Source organism: Paroedura picta, chromosome 1 (assembly GCF_049243985.1).
Source record: "Paroedura picta isolate Pp20150507F chromosome 1, Ppicta_v3.0, whole genome shotgun sequence".
NCBI classification, from domain to species: Eukaryota; Metazoa; Chordata; class Lepidosauria; order Squamata; family Gekkonidae; genus Paroedura; species Paroedura picta.
In genome coordinates, this window is record NC_135369.1 from 97,561,158 (window position 1) to 97,583,928 (window position 22,771).

General features: G+C 45.8%; 1 protein-coding gene across 4 annotated transcripts in view; it reads left to right on the top strand.

The window, feature by feature from the left end:
- Window positions 1-22,771, top strand: part of CNKSR3 (CNKSR family member 3) — an 88,506-nt gene that overhangs the window by 55,569 nt on the left and 10,166 nt on the right. For all 4 annotated transcript variants that reach the window (XM_077349119.1, XM_077349112.1, XM_077349102.1 and 1 more), the window contains exons 5-9: window positions 53-94; window positions 9,763-9,882; window positions 12,211-12,270; window positions 18,581-18,649; window positions 19,680-19,826. In XM_077349119.1, coding sequence (XP_077205234.1) covers window positions 53-94; window positions 9,763-9,882; window positions 12,211-12,270; window positions 18,581-18,649; window positions 19,680-19,826 — 438 coding nt within the window. The remainder of the gene's footprint in view (window positions 1-52; window positions 95-9,762; window positions 9,883-12,210; window positions 12,271-18,580; window positions 18,650-19,679; window positions 19,827-22,771) is intronic.

The following is a 22,771-nucleotide window of genomic DNA, read 5'->3' on the forward strand; positions in this document are numbered from 1 at the left end:
TCTATTGTTGCCACACACAAATCTTGAAGTAAATGACTTTCGTTTTTCCTAGGATTGTCATGTAGCTGAAATGGAAGATAAAGTTATTAGCGTAGTAAGTATATGTTTGTTACCAAAACCTGCTTGAATTTCTTTGCCACTGTTGAATTTCTTTATTACCAATACCTGCTTGAATTTCTTTGATGGAAAGAAGCTGTGCATATTTTGAGCGTAGGCTAGCAATGCCTGGTGTGTTGCCTCCCCGCCCACCCAATGATCTGCTGCCTGCCACAATAGAACTTGCACTCTTACTCTAGAAGTTGCTTTTGGATGATATAGAGAATTCAGGGAAATTGAGATACATGATATTGAAAGCCGCTCAACCCAAAGCAGGTAGGATGGTCCTTTTCTTGCCATGATTCTGTTCTGTGTATCATAGGCATGATCTTTAAGGATGAACATTGCTTGCTTGAAGGGATTGCTGCTTATTCTACAGATTTTATAGTACAAGCAGCAAGATGTCCTACTTCTATCAGCTCATAATAGGTAACTCATTAGGGTCCTGTGTGCTGAAAATAATTAGGATGCAAAAAGTACTGATTTTATTAATATGAATTGGTAGCAATATTAGTAGTAGTAATAATTTGATTTGTATTTAACAATTTTAATTCTGCTGCTCAAATTATCTGTAGATTAAGGTTTTTTAAGGTTAAGTTAAATATTTAGTATGGATAAATACTCCTGCTCCTCAACTCCCACTTCTTATTTTAGACCGTCTTAATTTTGTATCACTTCCATCCTGAGTACTTAGTGGTGGGTATTTAAGATGATTGGGGGGGGGGGGCTGGGTCTAACAGGTTTTTAACTGTGTTTTATTACAAACCCTTCTGAGGCTGCTCACGGGGAGGGGCAGTATAACAAATATTTAAATAAATAAATAAAACAATTGGTTGATCTACATGAAGTACTAATGTATAATATTAGTTAAATCAGTGCTGTAAATTGGCTTCCCTCCCCCCCCCCCCCGGACTTCTGCATACTTCTGCCAACTGTGAAGCTTTGTTTGACATGTGGTGGTGCTGGGGAGAAGCTTCACGCTTGGCTGGAGAGGGCTGTTGTTCATTTTTGGTGCATTATTCCTGCAGCGGTACAGTGTGTCAACAGTTATATTGTACTTGTTATCCACATGGGGGAGTCTGGGGTACACTACCTCCTCCTTTGATGGGCCTGAGCTTGAAAGAGGAGGTGAGTTCAAGTACCCAATTTCTTCTGTCTTGTCTCTTGGAACCCCGTGACTCCCTAGAGCGAACTGTCAGAGTTGGCCAGTGAGTCTTTTGTGGCCTTGACTGACAGTGAAGTCCTTGCAGGCCTCACAGCTCTACCCCCATCTTCCCTCAAAAATATAGAGTATGGAGAATAAATATATGTTCCCAATTCGTTTCTTTTTTTATCATACAGATAGGAAACAGAAAATGTAGTCTAAATTGTGACTGACCATATTTATGTTTTATTCTGGGCATAAAGCTACTTACAATTTGGAAACATCATGTGGTAAATAATACAATGGTCACTTTTCTAATGGAAATTATCCTAGATTAGCGATCCCCAACCTGTGGGCTGCGGACCACATGTGGTCCTTCGACTAATTGGAGGTGGGCCCCGAAGGATGCCTTCCCCCCCCCCCGGCCCTTTACTTCATCCCCCCAGCCCTTTAAAACACACTTCATTGTTGTGGCGTGTCTGTATCTTATTTAGAAGGGATGTGTAAACATTACCATAGCGATCAGAGAGCGTTAGGACAGTGGTTGAGAGTAGAGGAGTAAACTACCTCCCCCCCACCGGGCCTCAGTAAAAGGCGGTGAGTGGTCCCCGGCGTTGAGTGGTCCCCGGTGATAAAAAGGTTGGGGACCACTGTCCTAGATGGCTTCATGGCATGTGGCTCATGGGAAACGTGTTTGATTCGGAATAGAAGATTAAGTCCATACAATCTTAACACCGCCCGTGGCGCCGCGGGCGCCACGGACTAAATAAAACAGTAAGAGGTCCTGGGGCGGGATGAGTCCGGGATGAGGAAGGGTCCAGATTGGACCCTTCCTCATGACAGACAATCGGAGGGACCAATCGGCAGGCGCGAAGCGCCTGCCGATTGGTCCCTCCGATTCCCAGCCCCGTGCAACTGCGAGCCGCGCACAGCGCGGCTCGCAGTTGCTCCTTTGCGCTGCTGCCAAGGCCTACCTGCCGCCGCCGCCGTCGTCGGAGAAGAAGCGAGCGTACGCGAAACGGAGCTGCCGCCCCACGGAGCCCCTGGCCGCCACCACCTCAGCCGAAGTGAGACGGAGCCGCCGCCCCACGGAGCCCCCAGAGCCGCGCCTCGCCTTCCCCGGGGCCTGGGGATCTTTTTTCCGGATCGGGGGGAAGGAAAAAAGCTCCCCAGGCCCCAGGGAAGCCGATCCGCAGCTGGCAGAGCCGCGCCTCGCCTTCCCCGGGCCCTGGGGATCTTTTTTCCGGATCGGGGGGGAAAGAAAAAAGCTCCCCAGGCCCCAGGGAAGCCGATCCGCGGCTGGCAGAGCCGCGCCTCGCCTTCCCCGGGGCCTGGGGATCTTTTTTCCGGATCGGGGGGAAGGAAAAAAGCTCCCCAGGCCCCAGGGAAGCCGATCCGCGGCTGGCAGAGCCGCGGCTCGCCTTCCCTGGAGCCTGGGGAGCTTTTTTCCTTCCTTTCCGGGTGGGGGGGGGAGGAAAAAAGCTCACCAAGCTCCAGGGAAGGCGATCTGCAGCTCTGCCAGCCGCGGCTCGCCTTCCCTGGAGCCTGGGGAGCTTTTTTCCTTCCTTTCCGGGTGGGGGGGGGGGAGGAAAAAAGCTCCCCAGGCTCCAGGGAAGGCGATCTGCAGCTCTGCCAGCCGCGGCTCGCCTTCCCTGGAGCCTGGGGAGCTTTTTTCCTTCCTTTCCGGGTGGGGGGGGGGGAGGAAAAAAGCTCCCCAGGCTCCAGGGAAGGCTCTGCCAGCCGCAGATCACCTTCCCTGGAGCCTGGGGAGCTTTTTTCCTTCCTTTCCGGGTGGGGGGGGGAGGAAAAAAGCTCCCCAGGCTCCAGGGAAGGCTCTGCCAGCCGCAGATCGCCTTCCCTGGAGCCTGGGGAGCTTTTTTCCTTCCTTTCCGGGTGGGGGGGGGGAGGAAAAAAGCTCCCCAGGCTCCAGGGAAGGCGATCTGCGGCTCTGCCAGCCGCAGATCGCCTTCCCTGGAGCCTGGGGAGCTTTTTTCCTTCCTTTCCGGGTGGGGGGGGGGAGGAAAAAAGCTCCCCAGGCTCCAGGGAAGGCGATTTGCGGCTCTGCCAGCCACAGATCGCCTTCCCTGGAGCCTGGGGAGCTTTTTTCCTTCCTTTCCGGGTGGGGGGGGGGGAGGAAAAAAGCTCCCCAGGCTCCAGGGAAGGCTCTTCCAGCCGCAGATCGCCTTCCCTGGAGCCTGGGGAGCTTTTTTCCTTCCTTTCCGGGTGGGTGGGGGAGGAAAAAAGCTCCCCAGGCTCCAGGGAAGGCAATCTGCGGCTCTGCCAGCCGCAGATCGCCTTCCCTGGAGCCTGGGGAGCTTTTTTCCTTCCTTTCCGGGTGGGGGGGGGAGGAAAAAAGCTCCCCAGGCTCCAGGGAAGGCGATCTGCGGCTCTGCCAGCCGCAGATCGCCTTCCCTGGAGCCTGGGGAGCTTTTTTCCTTCCTTTCCGGGTGGGGGGGGGGGAGGAAAAAAGCTCCCCAGGCTCCAGGGAAGGCTCTGCCAGCCGCAGATCGCCTTCCCTGGAGCCTGGGGAGCTTTTTTCCTTCCTTTCCGGGTGGGGGGGGAGGAAAAAAGCTCCCCAGGCTCCAGGGAAGGCGATCCGCGGCTCGCAGAGCCGCGGGTCGCCTTCCCCGGGGCCTGGGGAGCTTTTTTCCGGATCGGGGGGGGGGGGAGCTCCCAGACCCCTAGCGCCCGCTGAATTTTAGTTTCAGCGGGCTCTACTACTAGTTTTATAATAAAACTATTTATATTAGAACAAATGTGACTTGCACCAATTAGGGAGATATTAAACTTCTGTTTCTTACTGTAGTTGGTTTGAAAAAAGATTACTCCAAATATTTTTACAGCAATCTTCCAGCCTCGAAAGAGGCATAGTGACAGACTTTTAAATATTTTGTAACAGTTAATCACTGCTTCCTGCGTTTGACATGGTTTGATAAGGTCTTCCGCCTGCTAACAGATACTTAGGAATTCATTAGACAGTATTTAAAAATACCCCTGCTGCCTCAGACATGGAACCATTAAGACTGCTTTAGTTTTAATTTTTTACATATTCAGTTCTTATGTATATTTTGTGTATGTGCACATGTTTTTTTGGGGGAGAATTTTAGTCATTTTGCAAAATTTTATGCCTACTGACTATTAGGCCATCTAGCCCAGTACTGTCAACTAGTTTCAGCTACAGCTTTTGAAGACTGTGGAATTAGACAGTGGTCTTAAATGAACCTGTTCCTTGAGATCCTTTTAAAGCAAAAGACCTAAGTGTAGAACGTAGAACTAATACTTCTGAGAGTGTGCTTGTCTGCTGAACTACACTGGGAACAGCGGAATATAAACGTAATTTTAAAAACTCTTTCTCCCTTTTGGTATTGTCCTTAGATTTTGAATACCAAAGATTTATTAAGCAATTCTAAGGAAGCTTATTTTCAGCTACTTTAAATATACTTACCTTAAATATACTTACCTTATCTCAGAATTTAGTGTTAGAATTGTTTGGAGGCTGCAGCTCTTCCTTTGAGACAATTTGCTGAAATATACCCTAATTCATATTTTTGGGCCTTTGGTCATGTCCTTGAATACAGCTTTTCTCAATTTTTTTACCATTGAGAAACCCGAGAAACATTTTTCAGTCTTTAAGAAACTCTAAAAATGGTGCAATCGTGCAAAATATGGCTGGAATAACTGTAGAATAACTGTACAGTCATGCAGAATAACTGTAGAAATGCCTACCCAGGGCCCTTCCTGCCCCCTCCAGGACAATCATTGACCATTTTGGGAGTGGGGGTCAACATGATCATATATGGCAGTCTTCCCCAACCCACAGACTCAGACCAGTACTGAGCCTTGGAGCTCTTGGTACTGGGCCGTGGCAGGGCACTCACTGCGCCGCAAGCGATCGGCCGCCTCGGTGGCCAATCGCTCCCGGGCCCTGGTGCAGCAAGCGCCGTGCTGTGTGTGTGTAGGGGGTAAGTGTGGGCGCCGGTTGGCGCAAATGCCCAGGCGCGGAGCTGCCACACCTGCGTGTGTGCGCCTGCCAGAATGCCAGCTCCCATGCCTCCCTCCCCCCCGCTGCGCTCGCCACACTGGGGCCTGGAAGCGATTGGCCATTTTGGTGGCTGATTGCTCCTGGGCCCTGGCACAGCAAGTGCTGTGCTGTGTGTGGGGGGGCGGTGCGGGCATGGCTGCAGGAGCAGAGCTGCTGTGTCTGTGTGTTTGCACCCGCCAGTGTGCTAGCACAGCCGCCTCCCTCTGGCCCCCCCCGGTCTCCAGCCCGAAAAAGGTTGGGGACCACTGATATATTGTCATATCACAAGATTAATGTGACAAATTTTAAAAATATATAAAAAATAAATTAACTCTTACCAACCGTAGAGTCCAGTTTCTTGTGAATCTGAGTGACCTTATCCTGAAAGTGCCTTGCAAATTTATTGCAGCAAGCTTGTGAAGGTGGCATGGACTTAACATTATGGCTTGATGATAATAGCCCTTTAACCACCCAGAACACCTCAGCTGGATGGCCACTTGAAGATGCAATGGAGCAGGGAAGTAATCCTTCTTCTTCACTGCTGCCACATGGTCAGCTAATGTGCTCTAACCAGTGTTTGGTCAGATTCATATTGAATACTACACCACTTGTGTTATAGCTGTCAACCTCCGCCCCCAATTCATTGTACAAATTTCCCTGCTATACCTGGGTGCCTTATAAGTTCTTCAGGGTCAGCAAGGACATTTGGTGTCAATAGCTGTGCTCACTTCACAATTCCAAAGTAAGGCCACAGCCTTGACAGGAGCCATGTGAACTGGAAACTCCCTCAGAGCTATCGCGAATCTTTTAGATTCCATAAGTCTCTAGGGGCAGATCATCTCAATTGGTCTTTCAACCCTGCAGAGAGGCACAAACACCATAAGCCCAAACTTTGTTAGATAAAGGACTCATTAAAAGTCCCCCTACCAACGGATATTCACCCTCATGCTCCGTAGAAAAGACCAAGTAAAGAGTATATCCCTACAGTATAGGGTAGATTGTAACATACTGAGATAATCCCATGGTTGTCATGGAGGCTATGAAGTCCTGGCCTGGTCTACAAGAGGCATCCTCAGCATGGAAATTGAAGTCTCTCAACATCATCTCCAAGACAGCCTCCACCAACACAGACAGAGAAGCTGTTGGGCAGCATCATGAATGGTACACCAAGAGCAACCCCATTCTGTCTCTCTGGCCCAACAGCAGGAACAGTCCCTCAAACCCAGTTATAGAATAAAAGGGGCATCTAGTGAAAGAAATTGATTCTTTATGGACTGTGGTAACTCCCCCACCCTGATCCACAGGCCTGGACTGGCACTGCACCAGATACTCTGGGGTGGGGTGGGGGGCAAATCTGAATAAGTGTCCTCCGAGTTCACCCATCTAAATCTCTGTTACATATATCAGGTCATGGATGAGAAAAGACTTGTTTTGGAATAACCTGGCATTTAATAGCAGCACCACCAAGCTAGTGGGTCAGTTGACAAGGCAGATTGGGAGAGTCTCATGCGTGGTCATGTATGAGATCACTGTATGTGGTACCACCCACAAAACCCTAGCTGTCATGATGCAGTTACCACAGATCCAGGGGTAAGCTAGCAGAAACGTTCTATGTTTTTTGAAAGTTGTGAAACTCTTGACTATGATTGATATAAACAGAAAGAGTTTATGATATGATAACCTTGTTTACCAAGATGAGTAGCCCTGTTATTCTGTCTGTAGCAGTAGAAAAGAGCAAGAGTCCCGTAGCACCATAAAGATTAATACAATTTGTGGCAGGGTTATGAGCTTTTGTGAGTCACTGCTCACTTCAGAAACCAGACAGCCATACTGTTTGTAAGGCAGTCAAATTGTAACACAAAGCTCCATTTCTCACAACCTCCTTCCTTCTGTATTTTGCCGTATTATAAAGTTTTTTGGACCTGTAATAAAATATACAAAATATATTTGTATAAACTAACTAAATAAATAGATAACAAAGGACTCACATTAACTGACTTGTTTTGACTCTAAGGCAGCTTAGAAATAACTAAAGAAGTACATTTTAAAAAGCATACATCTATTAAAATGATTAACAAAAAATAAAATGAAAAATAAACTTCACTTATGACTCTTTTAAACCTAGATGTCTAAAGCCAACCCATATAAAAGGTATTTTTATATTTAAGACAGCTGTTCCAATGGGCTTTGTCAGGTTTCTACAGAACAGAGATTTCAACAGCTGAGGAACAACTGCCAAGAATGTCTCTCTGTGTCTTTGTTTTATGAATTGATGTGCACGTGATAAACATAAATGGGTGCGCTTGGGCAATTGTAGTGGTGGAAGAAGTCTCTTAGCAATTGAACTATTTGGGGATTTATACACCATAACAGAATTGGACTTAGAGGCAGGATATATATTCCCTAGGATCCTTTCCACTTGTAAGGTGATGATTGTATTCTTTTCTGCACAAAGTTTCCAAATTGTAAGTTAGCCATGATTACAGTTGCCTTCAAAGGGAGACTTAACCTCTAAGACAGGGGTAGTCAAGGGCATTCTCTGGGGCATTCGCTGGCAGGGGCTCATGGGAATTGTAGTCCATGGACATCTGGAGGGCCGCAGTTTGACTACCCCTGCAGTTAAGCAAGGCTGTATTCTGGCCCCCTTGTTGTTTAATTTATTCATTAATGATTTAGCACAAAAACTATTTAATGGTCATCCCCCAAAACTTGGTTCCCAGCATATTCCTTTGTTGCTGTATGTTGACGATACTACAGTACTCTCATATATAAGGGTTAGCTTACAACGATACTTATCCACCTTTTACCAGTATTGCCAAGATAATAAGTTAGTAATTAACTATGGTCAAACAAAAGTTTTGGTTTTTTCTAAGACCATTTATGCACTGGAGGTTTCATGCCAGGCTGCAGGCTGGAGTTTTAGTCGTAGCAGGTTGTCCCGCCTCTTCCTGCACCCACACGGGGGAGCATTTGGTCTGGTGCACGTCGTCCGCCCCTGATTTGTGCTCCTGCACAGGAGCTGGGGCAGTGAAGTTCCCAGTGCATAAGCGGTCTAAGAGCTGGCATGCAATGACTTGGTCTCTTGGAGGCACCTCAATAGAACAAGTCAAAACATTTAAGTATCTAGGTGTTACCTTCCAATATAACCAGAACTGGCGCTCCCACTGCCAACGAGCTATCAATCTGGCCCAATCCTCATCTTCCTTGATAAAACAGTTCTTTTTCTCTGCGAAAGGTAACCAATTTATTCCTGCAGCAATTAAAATTTTTAATGCCAAAGTGATGTGCCAGCTCCTGTTTGGATGCCCCTTATGGGTTCCTGCTTTTAATAAATCTATTGAGGGTGTTCAATCTGCTTTCTATAGGCAAATTGCACGGGTTCCCAGTTGTCGCCTATCATGCCATTTGCGCAGAATTTGGCCAAATTAGGGTAGAGACAAGGGTAGAGACAATTTTGGGTCAGACTCTATTTTAGAGTAGAAACTGGCAGCCTTTTATCTTGTCTAAAAAGTGACCCTTTAAAATTTCTATGGTTCCAGGCTATTGATCAAAAATTAGTTTTCATTGGCATCGATCTGAACTCCCTACTACCTCTGGAAGAAAAATGTATCTTCCGGATTATTAAACAGAGAATACTAGACCATGAGAAGCAAGAACTCATACCTACCCAGCCTCGAGTCTGCTCACCAGCATTCTTTGGCATCACTATGCAGATAAATATTATGTCTACATATTTGCATCTTCTTGATGTCCCACCCCCGAGAAGAGCTTTTCTCCTGGCACGAATGAATGTTTTCCCTTCAAAGGTCTTAGAGGGAAGATTCCACCATTTCCCATACCATGTGAGACTCTGTCCGTGTGGTTCTGGCTGCCCTGACTCTGTCTCACACATTTTGTTAGATTGCCCCTTATATGAGCAGTGTCGGGATGACAGCTTTGTTGTTTTGCTGGGAAACAAGCCTTCTGTAAGTAAATCTATGACCTTGCAATTTCTGCTCTCTGATAAAGACCCAGAGGTAACCATTTTAGTTGCCAGAGTTTTAACTAAGATGGTTTTATAATATGCTGCTTACCTTGTATTTTATCTTTTATAGTTTATTTAATCATTTTAAGATCTGTTTGATTATGTAACCCCATGGCCTATTTTATTATTTTGTTGAAGTTTTAAACCCTATTTTTATATGTCTTATACATATTTTATGCCAATAAAAGGTTACTGACTGACAGACTGACTGATTACAGTTGCCTAGCTTCAATGTATATAGGGTTTATATTATGGCTTCAGAATTTAAAATATGAAACGAAGGACTACACCCTTTTTAACAGGTAGGGCTGATGAAAGGTAGCTCCTAGCAGCTGTTGCAACCTACAAATTTGGGTACAACTGGGAGTAGTTATTAAAGCTTCCCCCTCTGTTCTTTGGAGACAGCATGGGGACTATGGAACAGACACTGTGATTATGAGGGGAAAATAATACTACTGTCTCCTTTTTTTGTTGTAGGCCAAAATTTTAAATGGAATTTGTGATAAGACAATCCGGTCAGCAACTGATCCACTGATGAGCCAGGGTGCTTGTCTTGAGGCAGTTCACTTAACTAATATCAAACCTGGTGAAGGCCTGGTAAGAATACTTTCAGTATAACGTACATGGGTTGTGCCTTACTCAGTGTCTTGGATCAGTTTTGGAAGTGACTTTAGAGCATGCTTTTTTGGGGTGGGGGCACAAATTAGTACTTAACCTAAATACAGTATTTGCTGGCGTATAAGACTACTTTCCCCCCCTGAAAAACATGCCTCCAAGTGGTGGGGTCGTCCTATACGCCGGGTGCACTTCAGTTGGGGTAGACATAGCTGCCCATAGTGGCCCATAGTACTGTAATGTAATCTAACAAACTCTATATTTTGAGTGGAAATGTTGGGGGGTCGTCTTATACGCCCAGTCGTCTTATATGCCGGCAAATACGGTAGCTGTGTAAAGGACCCCCTCCAAATCCCTGTAAAGCCATCTTCACTTCTCATCCAGGCTATCCACAACATTTGCTTTGTCATCCCCCCCCCAAGTTATCTCTAAAGTGCAGTTGCCTGTAGGCTTCCCAACAGATTTGGAGAAAATTGTTTTGTCTCTTAATGCAGCGATCCGCAACCTTTTGGCAGCCGCGGACCGCTGTGCCGGGGTGGGGGGAGAGTGCGACCCATGGCCACACGCACGCGTGGCAGCCCAAGCGCAAATGCGCATGCTCGGACTTGCAGCGCATGCGTTTTTGTGCCCCCGCCAGGCGCAAGCACGCATGCACGGCAAGTCCGCGCATGTGCGTTTGCGCCGCTGGCATGCCGGCGGCCACGGCTCCCTCTCCCCACCCCTCTGGGCCGCGATGAAATCGGTCGCCAAAGTGGCCAATTAGCTTGCGGCCCGGCAACCTTCTCTTCCCCCCTCCCTCCCGAAGCAAGAAGCTTGCCAGGCCACAAGCTAATCAGCTGCTTCGGCGGCCGATTTGCTTGAGGCCTGGCGAGCTTCTCGCTGCGGGGGGGGGGGGCGGGAAGAGGGAGCCGCGGCTCGGCGCCAAGGCCTTCGGGCCGCGGTCTGGGAGTTGGGGACCACTGCCTTAATGTATAGAAATAGCAGCTGAAGCTTTTCATAACATTTGTTTTATTGAAATATTTATACAATACCTTTTTTCTTGGCTCAAGATGGCTTACAAGTAACAATTGAAACATTTAAAATTAAAACCAAATAAAATTAAGCAATTCCAAATATCCCCCTCCCAAAAATGCCTGCTGCTCATACTCCATTAGAAGCGCTGGCAAACAGACAATGGGAAACAGACAAAGCACGCAACAGGAAAAGTCCGGACTCTGGTTTATGCCCTAACTGTGCTATTCTAATTGCCACATTCTGGACCAGCTGCAGTTTCTAAGTTGTCTTCAAAGGGAGCCCACTGTGGACCATGTTACATTAAGCCAACCATGACCTTGGTCATCCAAGCCTAGGAAATGAGAGAATTGGTGAACCAGATAAAGCTGATAGAAAGTTCTCTGGGCACAAGGCTGGATCTATGAGTACCCCCAAACTCTTGACTCTGCAAAATCCAAGTGCTTGTATCTGAGAGAAGTAGATCCAGAACATCAGTCTTGTCCGGCTTCAGCTTGTTCTGCCTTACTCACCTAACCATGTTCTCAAAGCATGGATGGTCACAGCTGAAAGCCTGCATAATGAAATATATCTGGATGGCCCTGAGTGGAGAGCCAAAGATAGCCTAATCTTATCAGACCTCAAACTAGGAATTGACTTGGCTGGTATTTGGAATATCAGGGTCAGAGGCAGGCAATAGCAAAGCACCTCTGCATGTCTTTTGCCTTGAAAACTCTATAGGGTTACCATAAGTAAGATATGACTTGATGCCCCCACAAAGGTAAAGCTATATAGATATAGCTATATAGATCTAGATCTAGATAATATCCAACTCCAAAGCTCTGAAGATGATGTATATTATACTCCACTTTTTTAGGTAAGCGTTTCTGATAAGTCAAAGTGATGGGCTATGCCTTTAACTCTCACCTCTGTACAGTAGTCCATGAATAAATAACACCTAGTAAATATCCTATTAAGTCTTTAACAAGGTCCCCCTCTGCTTCTCGGCCATTAGCAGCTTCTGATTGTCTGGGTTATAAGCTGCTTGTGAGCTGGTGCAGGCAATTTTACTACTCACTTGCATTACATAAGTCTAAATTGTGCAGCTGTAATTTAGGAAACAGAATAGGAAATAATGGGCTTTTTCCTTCAGAAGAGTGAGGCTTCTCCCCATTCAAGCTCTCAGTGCTCGACTGGGCTTGGTGCTGTGGTATTTATGAAAGGAAAAGTTGCTATTTAGAAATCTGTACACAGTCTTGGTGTAATTGTGAGTAAGCTGTAATTACAGTGTGCTTTTTTTCTTCAACGTTTCTACCTTAGGGAATGTACATAAAATCAACATATGATGGATTACATGTCGTCACTGGTACAACTGAAAATGTAAGTTTCTTTTTAATGTCTTCTTCAAAACAGAATGATCAAAAGCTGTTTTATATAACAGAGAACTCAAGGCACTAATTAGAGTAAAAGCAGATTCTGAAGCCATATTGTATTTATATCAGTTTTGCAATGCTATTAACTTATCCTTGACGGCAGTAATTAAGAGTGTTCTCGTCTGTCTGTGTCTGCCTGTTTATTATCAGCCTACTAGTTCATTTTGCTCCATGCAAATAGACAAAACTGTTTCAAAATCCAACCAAGATTTGGAGTGACCTGAATTACCAGAAGTATGGTTGAGCAAAGAGCTTATGGATTTGTCTAGTAAATGCTGGCTAAGCAAATATGTACTCTCATAATATGCTCTGTCCTTATAAAAGCAGCAGCAGGATGTTTAGTCTAAAAATTCTATGTACTTCCTGGGACAAAGGAATTTTGCAAGATAACAGAAACCAGTCTTTTAATTGCAAAGCTTCATGAAAATGGAGAAGGGCAAGCTGAGTGGATGACTGTGAAAAATGATCAGAAGAACTGATGCTTCAGGTGAAGCTAGCAATCCTATTGCACCCTTCAAGACTGACAATTTTATTGTAGCCTAAGATTTTAGGATCTAGAACAGTGATTTCCAATGTAGTTTCAGTGGTTTCAAGTATGATGGACTCCTTTTAATGTAAACAAAAATGTATGGACCCCTCCCCGATGCATGATGATAATTGCACTATTATTATCTGCTGGTTGAGAAAATGCATAGTGGCCAAAAATTACAATGAATTAATGTTTTTTTTTAAATTGATTAGTCTTTTATTAATTACGTCTGCATCTACATACATTGGAAAAACACTAATGTGTATATGTACAAGGTATATTATTTATTCTGTCTACAGGAGGTACATGTGCCTATTTATTATACTGTTTTGCAGATTCCAGAGAATGGAAGTCTGGTTGAAGGGTAGAGAGTGCAAAGAAATTATGAAAGATTCATGTTTGTATAGTTTGGAAATACTGGTGTAGCTGCCTTTGCTAACATAATTAGTAGGGATGGGCACTCCTTCCCCAAAGCAGAGCCTCCAAACCAAAATGACCCAAAAGAGCCAACTGAACCAATCCAGTCTAGTAGTTCAGTTCCCCCTGTGGGAGAAAGGAGGTGGAGGCTACCTTGGAAGAGATTTTCTTTACATTTTTCTTCCAGCCCTGGCTCATTAGGGCCAGAAGAAAGTGGGGGGAGGATTAAATAGGAAGGGTTAAATGGCTGTCAGCCATAGGTTTCAAATCCCCCCGCTTTGAAGAGGAGGGAGCAAAACTCAGAGGTTTAATGGCTCACAGCCATCTTTAAACGCTCCTGCAGAGCGGATTAAATAAAGCCCTAAGGGCTATTGGGGAGGAGTTAGGGCGGGCTCTGTCCGTGATTCGCCCCTATGAGTGCCACTCTTGGGCCAAGCGGCCGGCCGCTTGCCACGGACAGAGCCCGCCAGGGGACTCCTTCCCATCGCCCTTGGGAAAGGAGCAGGGACACCGTGTCGTCCCTGCTCCTTTCCCGCCACCCCCCAACACCACGCTAACGGGTAAGTCCTACTACCCTGTCCTCCATCCCCAGCCCCCTTCCCGCCCCGCTGCGACTGCCGACGACACAAAGACCTCCCCACACACACACTGCCGCGCCCAGCCGCCACCCGCTAACCCACCCACACCTTCCTCAGACCCCTTCCTGACCCGCCGCCGCTTCCCGACACACAAAAACCCACCCACCAACACACTCCGGCACCCACCTGCCGCCCTCCAACCCTCCCCAGACCCCTGCCCGACCCGCCGCCGCTTCCCGAGACAAAACAACCCACCCAGCCACACACTCCGCCACCCACCCGCCGCCCGCTAACCCCCCAAACCCTCCCCAGACCCCTTCCCGATCCGCCACAATGCCCCGACAACCATCCGCCGCCTCTGCCCCAGCCCCTGTCCCCGCCCTTCCAACCCCCACACCAACAGACCCTTCCCCTGGCCGCTCCCTGCTCCCTGCTCCTCGCTCACCTTCTTCCGGGCCTCCTGCTCCCTGTCCCTCTCTTCCCTTGTGCCTGCCAGCGACACCGCCAGCTGGTGCAGCCTGCGCGCTGGCCGGCACGCCACACAAATAAACCAGGCATGCGCGGACTCACGTGCATGTCTGGTGGCTCAGCCCTACGCCCCGCCCCCCGCCCCCAGCTGCAGCACGCATGCACCGAACTCCCGAGCATGCGTGCTTCCCTTCCCCGTCACCCGCACCACCCCACTTCCATGTCGCGCCGTTTACCCGCCTGTCCCCACCAGCTACCCAACAAACTCCCAGGTACGGGGGCCTCGCTCTATGCCCGCATTCTGCCCATTTTTAGAAATGGGCTTTTTTTTCTAGTTTAAATATAAAAGCTGACTGGGTCCACATTTAACTCATTGGTTTCACTGCTCACCTCCTTTGCAGAGGGGGAGCAAAACCAAAGTGTTAAATGGCTGGCCCTGAACAGCTGAACTGAACTGGCCACAAGCCCCTCCTCATGCACTTTCAGCCCCTAGAAAGCTTCTTCCATCACGCAGAGTCTTTTATTGAAATATCTTCTGGATAACAGGCACAACAGAGTCTCATGCATTGTAGCAAACTTTTGTAATATAGTGATCTGTAAATGCAAATCACTTTTAATACTGAGTAATTGCCAACAATGATGTCACTTTTATAGTTAGGATTCTATTTTATATTTATGTTTACTACACTGTTTGATAGACATTTCTTCATTTGTATAGTTGATTTGTTGTTGTTAGGTGCGAAGTCGTGTCCGACCCATCGCAACCCCATGGACAATGATCCTCCAGGCCTTCCTGTCCTATAGCTGATTAGATTGTATACTTTCTAATTTATGTTTTATCAGATTTAATGCTTAGTTGTATAGAACCCACACAGCTCAGCATTGTGAACAAATGTTGAATGTGTTTTTATATCTGCATGTTGGAAATTTGCTGGTCAATGACTGTATTATTAAATTGAATCAGCCACAAGACTGGTAAATGTTCAGGGAAGACACCTTCTTGATCATGGGTTCGCAAACTCCAAACCAGCTCAAGTTTGGGTCAAATTTCATTTCATTGACTCGTTTGTGCCCATCCCAAATAATTAGCTTTTAATCTGTATTTATGGGAATGTGCTTGAATGCCCAATGAGCTTTTAGCCCTTGAGAGAACAGCTGGTGGATTCATTGTATTTTTAATCCTGCTTTTGAGTGGTCACTTGGTTCCAAAAAGAGCACCCTGATATTAGAATCTAGCACAACTAATAATTAAAATGCAATACAAAGTGTTCCTTCTGAATTCTAAATAGTACTGGATACAGGCATGGTCAAAGGATCCCTGACTGCTTCTTCTACCACCCAGGCCTTAATAATAGCACTTGGTTTCGAAGAAGGGGAACTTCATCTCTGGAATATGTGTCGAGATTTCTGTGCACATGTTGACTGGCAGATCTTTTCCACAGCTGATGATGTAGTGATTACTAATCTAGGTGGCAAACTAAATGAGAAGTGTAGTGGCATCTTAACAAGTGACACAGTTTTATTTTAGCAGAAGCTTTCTTGAGTCAGAGCAGCTGGCCTCACTCAAATGGGGAGGCCAGCAGGGGGGAAGAGACAGGTGGGGGAAGACGGGAACCTGCCCAAGTTGGATGGATTATTACGCCTTGCACAGCCCTCTAGGGGTCCTTGGGCTTCTGGCTGGGAATCGCTAAGCTAGCTCACTTCATCACATGTTCCATCAAATGCTACGGTCAGCTGGGAAAGGCAGCAGGGGAAGGGAACATTCCAGGAGAGGCCAGAAGTTCTAGCATTCATGCACTTATTAAAACATTTGCATCCTGCATGTCTTGCTAGTCAGCAGCAACTATTTTGCAGCACACAGCTGAGCGCAAGATTTATTCAAAAGTGAAAACGATTCCATATCCAGCACTGTCAGAATAAAATGAGCAGGACACATAAACTGGTGAGCAAGGAAGATTGTTCTCGGTAGAATTACACTCCCTTTCCTTGATGAGTCTAATTCAGTTTTGAAAAGGCATTTAAATTCTGACTCAGCAGCTCCTCCTAGGAGTTGCCTCAGTTTGCTGATTCATGAGCAGATTAAATTTTGTATTCATTTGTTTGGATCTGCTTTCCCCAAGTGTCAGAGTTTCCTAACTATGCTAAGTGGCGCAGTGTTGGATCTGTGGATATTTCTCTGAGGAGAGGGCAAGTCCTCTTCATTTTTCATAATGTGCAGGTCTAAACATCTGAATCTTTATCTCTGAGTGTTCTGGCATCTAAACAAGACAGCGTCCACTTTAAGGGAACCTGCAGAGGAGCTACTGGTAGCTGGTGGTCAGCATTCTTAGTGACAATGTAGAGAACTGATATTGTATTCCTTGGGACCGCTCATCCTTTGCTTTTTGTCCATTAGTTAGTAAATATAAATCATAGCCTATTGTTGGCAGTTGTAGCTGCTCAAGAAGAATGCTACGTGTCTGATGCTCAGTCAAGTGACAGGATTTCCAGGTTGAGTTTAACGACTTGTAATTTCCTGCTTTTTGTGGGAATGCAATGACCTGAACACAACTTTCCAGTCTTTTTTCCAGTTGCTTGCGATGCATACTTTTAAATTTTTTAGTTGTAGTTGAGGGGGGAGGGTGAGCTTTTAGAAGCAGATTCCCAATCCTGAAAGAGATTCATTGGTATGTGCAAAATATATTTATAGCTACACATCCATAACTGCAGAGCCCAAGGTATGATCTACTGGGCTATTTGATGAATAGGTATTTCCATGCTGAGGAAATGAGTTGTTCATTATGGCTGGAGATTTCCTATCTTCCTCAGGATCTTCCCTCCCTTTCCCAAGAACTCCAGTTGACAAAGATTCTATAGGCGTAGTTCTTGTTTCACAATTCTGACTCAGTCTGAGGAGAATGTGTGAGACCCGTCAGCTGATGTTCAGTGAGAGTAGCTTTCCTTAGCAGGTTTCCAGTTTACAGGTAGCTCAAGGGGATTATCCTGCCTTCCTTTGCTCCAAATAAGGGAAGAGGGGAAATGAGGCACTTGGTTCAGTAGTATGAGTCACATTTATTCATTTTATTTTATTTTATTTTATTTTATTTTATTTTATTTTATTTTATTTTATTTTATTTTATTTTATTTTATTTTATTTTATTTTATTTTATTTTATTTTATTTTATTTTATTTTATTTTATTTTATTTTATTTTATTTATATACCACCCTCCCTGGAGGCTCAGGGCGGTTTACATAGAACATGGGAACAATACATGAAACAATCTATATTAATAACCATACAGTAATATTAATAACGATTTCTGTAACAGTATAACATATAACAATATAATAGTACAAACAATGCAACAGTGCAACAGCGCAAGAGGTCCAGAGCGCTCAGGTGGATTTCTGGGAGGGAGGGGGGTAGCAGGGGCCCTTCAGTCGCTGTTGGTTATGCCTGGTCTCAACCAAATGCCTGGTGGAAGAGCTCCTTTTTGCAGGCCCTGCGGAATTAGCTTAGTATGTGTGCTTCCCCCCTCCCCCCCCCCGGCCACTTTTTTGACACATAACACTGGTGTGTCATTGCACTTCTTTATGCATTATAGTAGCAGAGATGTTTTACGCAATGGCTGCTGTCGTGTGTTCTATGCTGAATAGATCATAGGACAATGTAAATATTTAGCTGTCTTTAACTGCTGCTTGCTAACATGTACCCAAGTGTCTCATCTAGTTGCAAAATCTATGAAGTTTTTAACACCTTTAGTCTTTCAATACACAAGTGAACAGGTGGTATGTTCCTCTGGCTTCAAAATAGGCAGATGGCTTAAACAAATATATTACGCATGTATGGTTAAATCTGCAGCTTTTAATAGATGAATGAGCAATAAAGAAGATGTGAACTTCAGGGTTTGTGAATTCTTACAAAAATCTGACATAAGCTTACTGCAGTGAAACAAAATAAAACAAGATGTGAATAACAGTAGAAACGCCTTGATAGTAAATGTTAATATTGTGAGTAGTTATTCTGTAACCACTTAAGCCATGCTACTTCTCTTCTTCTCCTTCTCTTCCTCCTATGTAAAGGCAAGACTTTTGTTAGTTATTTGAACAATAGTTGTGCTGTCCAGCCCTGACAGCTGAAGCTCTCACTCAGATGGCATACTGTTGTTGTTTATGTAGCCTTTTTGTCAACATTAGCATTGTTTTGGGGAGGGGGAATTAAAAAAAAGAAAAAAGCAGTGGGAAAGTGTGTGAAAAACGAATGCTTCTGTTTTGTTTTATATAGTCTCCGGCTGATAGGTCACAGAAAATTCATGCTGGCGACGAAGTGATTCAGGTGAATTGCCAGACTGTGGTAAGTATAGGCGGCTTTTGCTGATCCTTATTTTTGGGTTAAGTAGATTTCAGGCTGCCAGTAGTTCACAAGGCAGATCTGTTGTTTTCACCTGTGATGGGCCTCCAAGTAAAAAAACAAGGAATGTCACTTAGAACACTGGGAGCCTTTCATGTGTTCTTCACAGAAATAGCTGTGAAGACAGCAACGTCCTTGACAAAAGTTTGGCCATTAAGCATGTATTTTTCTTGATGGAAATGTTTCAGCTGTTTGTGCGTCTCAGAACATGAGGTCCGAATTACTGCTCAAAAATAAGTGTTTGTGGGAAATATGGTGGATTTCTTAGAGCAGGACAAATTTATGTTCGTGTTGGAAGTTGTGGTACTGGAAGAAAGGACTCTTCTTCCTTTTGCACTGTCCCAATCCCAGAGCTTACTTCTGCAGCTTTGAGAGGAATCTGTCAGCTACGGTAGTAACAGGGCCTCACCAGACATGACACTTGCAAATGTATGCAGAAGTGTCCTGTCTGTCTGTTCAGATCTAGATCCACCACTACCATTGATCATGTCTACCTCGTTGCCTCCACAAAGTACATCTCCCACCTCCTTTCCCATTAAATGCTACAGCCAAGCCTCTGCCTCACTGGGCCTGTCTGGGCTTGGGGAAAGAAGAGGAAGGAACAGGAAGGGAGGAAATGAAGGGGATGTTGTTAGTGGCTTCCTTCTTACAGTACAGCAGGGGGGAAATGAGGTTAGCATCAGAGAAGAATATGCTTACTGAATTGACAACGATGGTCAGCAAGTGGGTCATCTTCCACTACCATCCACCCCTCATTCTTTCCCATGGCAGTGCTATGAGTGGGCAGCAAAAGTAGTTTCTGTGCCCCCTTGTCCGCTTGCCAGGATGAGAGTAGCTGGGAAAAGACCATGTCAAGATATACAAAACAAGGGAGATGTTTTGTTTTGACTGCAGGGGTCTGTTATTTCCACAGGGATGGGGTGTGGCGAAAAGAGCCAATTCACCCACACATCCTTTTCTTACTCCTTTGAAGGTGGGCTGGCAACTGAAGAACCTTGTGAAGAAACTGCGGGAGAACCCTTCTGGAGTTACTTTACTACTAAAGAAACGTCATACCGGCTCTTTTAATTTTACTCCTGCTCCCCTTAAAAACCTAAGATGGAAACCACCACTTGTACAGGTAACATATAATTATGCAGAAATGTACCCCCTAATTATACTCCTTTATTTCTACTTTTTGTGGGGTAGTCTTTCTACTTTTATTTCTTTATTTCTACTTTTTGTGGGGTAGACTTTCCTCCTGATGGATGACTGCCCTGACTCCCCCCCCCCCCAGAATCTTTAGCCAGATCCCTGGAAGCTGTGACAAAATGGATCAAGCAGAGTCGTCTGAAGCTCAATCCTGCAAAGACGGAGGTCCTGTGTTTGGGTAGGAAGGGACCATGGGAGAAAGCGCAGCTGCCCACCCTGGACTGTGTGCAGCTCCTAGCAACTCACTCCGCCAGGAACCTGGTCGTGATCCTGGATGCTTCCCTTACAATGGAAGCCTAAGTCACGAAGGTAGCACGGCTGGCATTTTACCACCTCCGCCAAGCCAAACTACTAGCGCCCTACCTGGAACCAGAGTGATCAATGTGATGTTCACCTCCAGACTGGACTTCTGCAACTCGCTCTACGCAGGCCTACCCTTATCCTTGATCCAGAAACTACAACTTGTGCAGAACGCCACGGCCAGGATTCTGACTAAGACGTCATGGAGATCTCATATCCGGCCGGTACTCCAAGAACTCAGTTGGCTCCCAGTTGAATTCCGGATTAAGCTTAAGGTTTTGGTAATCACCTTTAAGGCCATACGCGGGTGTGGGCCCAGTGTATCTGAGAGACCGCCTCCCTGCCTATACCCCCAGAAGAGCTCTACGCTCCGCCACCTCCAACTGGCTACGGATCCCTGGCCCTAAAGAGGCACGTCAGACCTCAACAAGGGCCAGGGCCTTTTCAGTCCTGGCCCCCACCTGGTGGAATGAGCTCCCCGAAGAGATCAGGGCCCTGCCGGAACTTCCACAATTCCGCAGGGCCTGCAAAAAGGAATTCTTCCACCAGGCATTTGGTGGGGCTGACTGAGCCATAACACCTACCGGTGCCCCCCAGACTGAGGGACCGAACCTACTGAGGGATTGTCAAGTTATTGTTGAAGTGCCGTTCTAATTGTTCCAGTTGATGTGTTGTTGTTATTGTTATACTGTTATATTGATTTTGATAGCGTTCTCTGTGAATGTTCAAAAATGTTTTATGTAAACCAGCCAGAGCTGTAGGGAAGGGTGGTATAAAAATATAAATAAATAAACAAACAAACAAACTTGAATGCCCTGGTACCAATATGTTTAAAGCTTTTCTTTCACTCTCATTTAAAAATGATCCAGGACCCATTAAGTATAAATTGACCATACAATGTCTCTGAGCCAACTGATCATGCAAAAAAAGAAGCACACAGTTGACTTTATCTCTTTAAGTTGCAGATAATTTTACATTAACAGCACATTTTAATTTAAAATATTTTTGGCAATTGCTTGGAGAATAATCTCCACTTTAGCTATATCAAAAGAATGAGAAGGAACAAAATACTCGTTTGCGTTAATCCTGCATTGTTGATCCAAACAGATACCCTAGTGAGGTCATTTGGGATGAATTTCTGATGAGTTTGTGACCTGAGCATTCTGGAAAGAAACAGTAAATACTTCCTGGGTTGTGAAACTAACAATAGTGATAGATTATATTTGTGAATCAGAGCAGCATTATCCATGGTGGTGTTTGCAGTGTAGCTGATGGTGACCTCTGCTTGGCAGCTTTTTGCAGGAGCAGAACTGAGTATATTGCAACGTGCAGAGGATGTAGGGGGAGGGAAAGAAATGAGATAATTTTGAGATGGAGAGGAAGTGCAGTTTAACACCTTCAATTGATTTGATCGCATATAACTGCAACTACCCGTATTTGCCGGCGTATAAGTCAACTGGGCGTATAAGACGATCCCCCAACATTTCCACTCAAAATATAGAGTTTGTCACCATTGTACAGCCTCAGCGTGACCGCAGCGCCTCCGGCCCGCCCCTGCATATCCCTGTGACCGGCACTAGTGTGCAAGTGCGCATGTGCGAGCTCTGTGTAGACAAGGGGTGGGCCAGAGCGCCGCTGCTTCCCACCGAGCAGAATGGGCCGGTCACGCCGAAAAGGCTGGTACCCCTGTCTCGCTGCTGATGCTCACCTCAGCCATGCTGATGACCCGCCGCGGCCGCTCTGGATACTGCGCAATACTGGATGGAATATAGAATGAGGTGGGCGGGCATCGGAAGGCCACTATGGGCAGCTATGTCTATCCCAACTGAAGTGCACCCCGGCGTATAGGATGACCCCCCCCCACTTGGAGCCATGTTTTTCAGGGGGGAAAAGTAGTCTTATATGCCAGCAAATACGGTATATGTATAAATTTTCTCCCTTTGTATTATTGAGGCACTACTCTGCAACCAGATACAAACAGGTGTTAGTGTCGTTTTTTCTTTTCATTATGTATGTTTGATTAGGTGAGAATGCTTGTCCTTTTATTAACAAGAACCAGCTCAGTGTAGCGGTTAGGAGTGTGGACTTCTAATCTGGCATGCCGGGTTCGATTCTGCGCTCCCCCACATGCAACCAGCCGTGTGACCTTGGGCTCACCACAGCACTGATAAAACTGTTCTGACCAAGCAGTGATATCAGGGCTCTCTCAGCCTCACCCACCTCACAGGATGTCTGTTGTGGGGAGAGAAAAGGGAAGGCAAATGTAAGCCGCTTTGCGACTCCTTCGGGTAGAGAAAAGTGGCATATAAGAATAAACTCTTCTTCTAACTGGAAGTGATGATTACAGAATAACAATATGTTTACATCTAAAAGAGATGTCCAGAGAAGTCTCTGAATTAAAAAAAAATCAATGGCAGATGATCCCAGACATAGTGAGATGGGTCTTGCCTAAAACATCCATGGATGGGTGGACTTCGGTCTGTTGAAGGAGAGCTTCCTTGTGTTCCCAGTCCTACTGCAGCCCAAAATGGCCCTTGAAATGCTGCTTCTGAGAGCCCAATTCATACCTTTTTA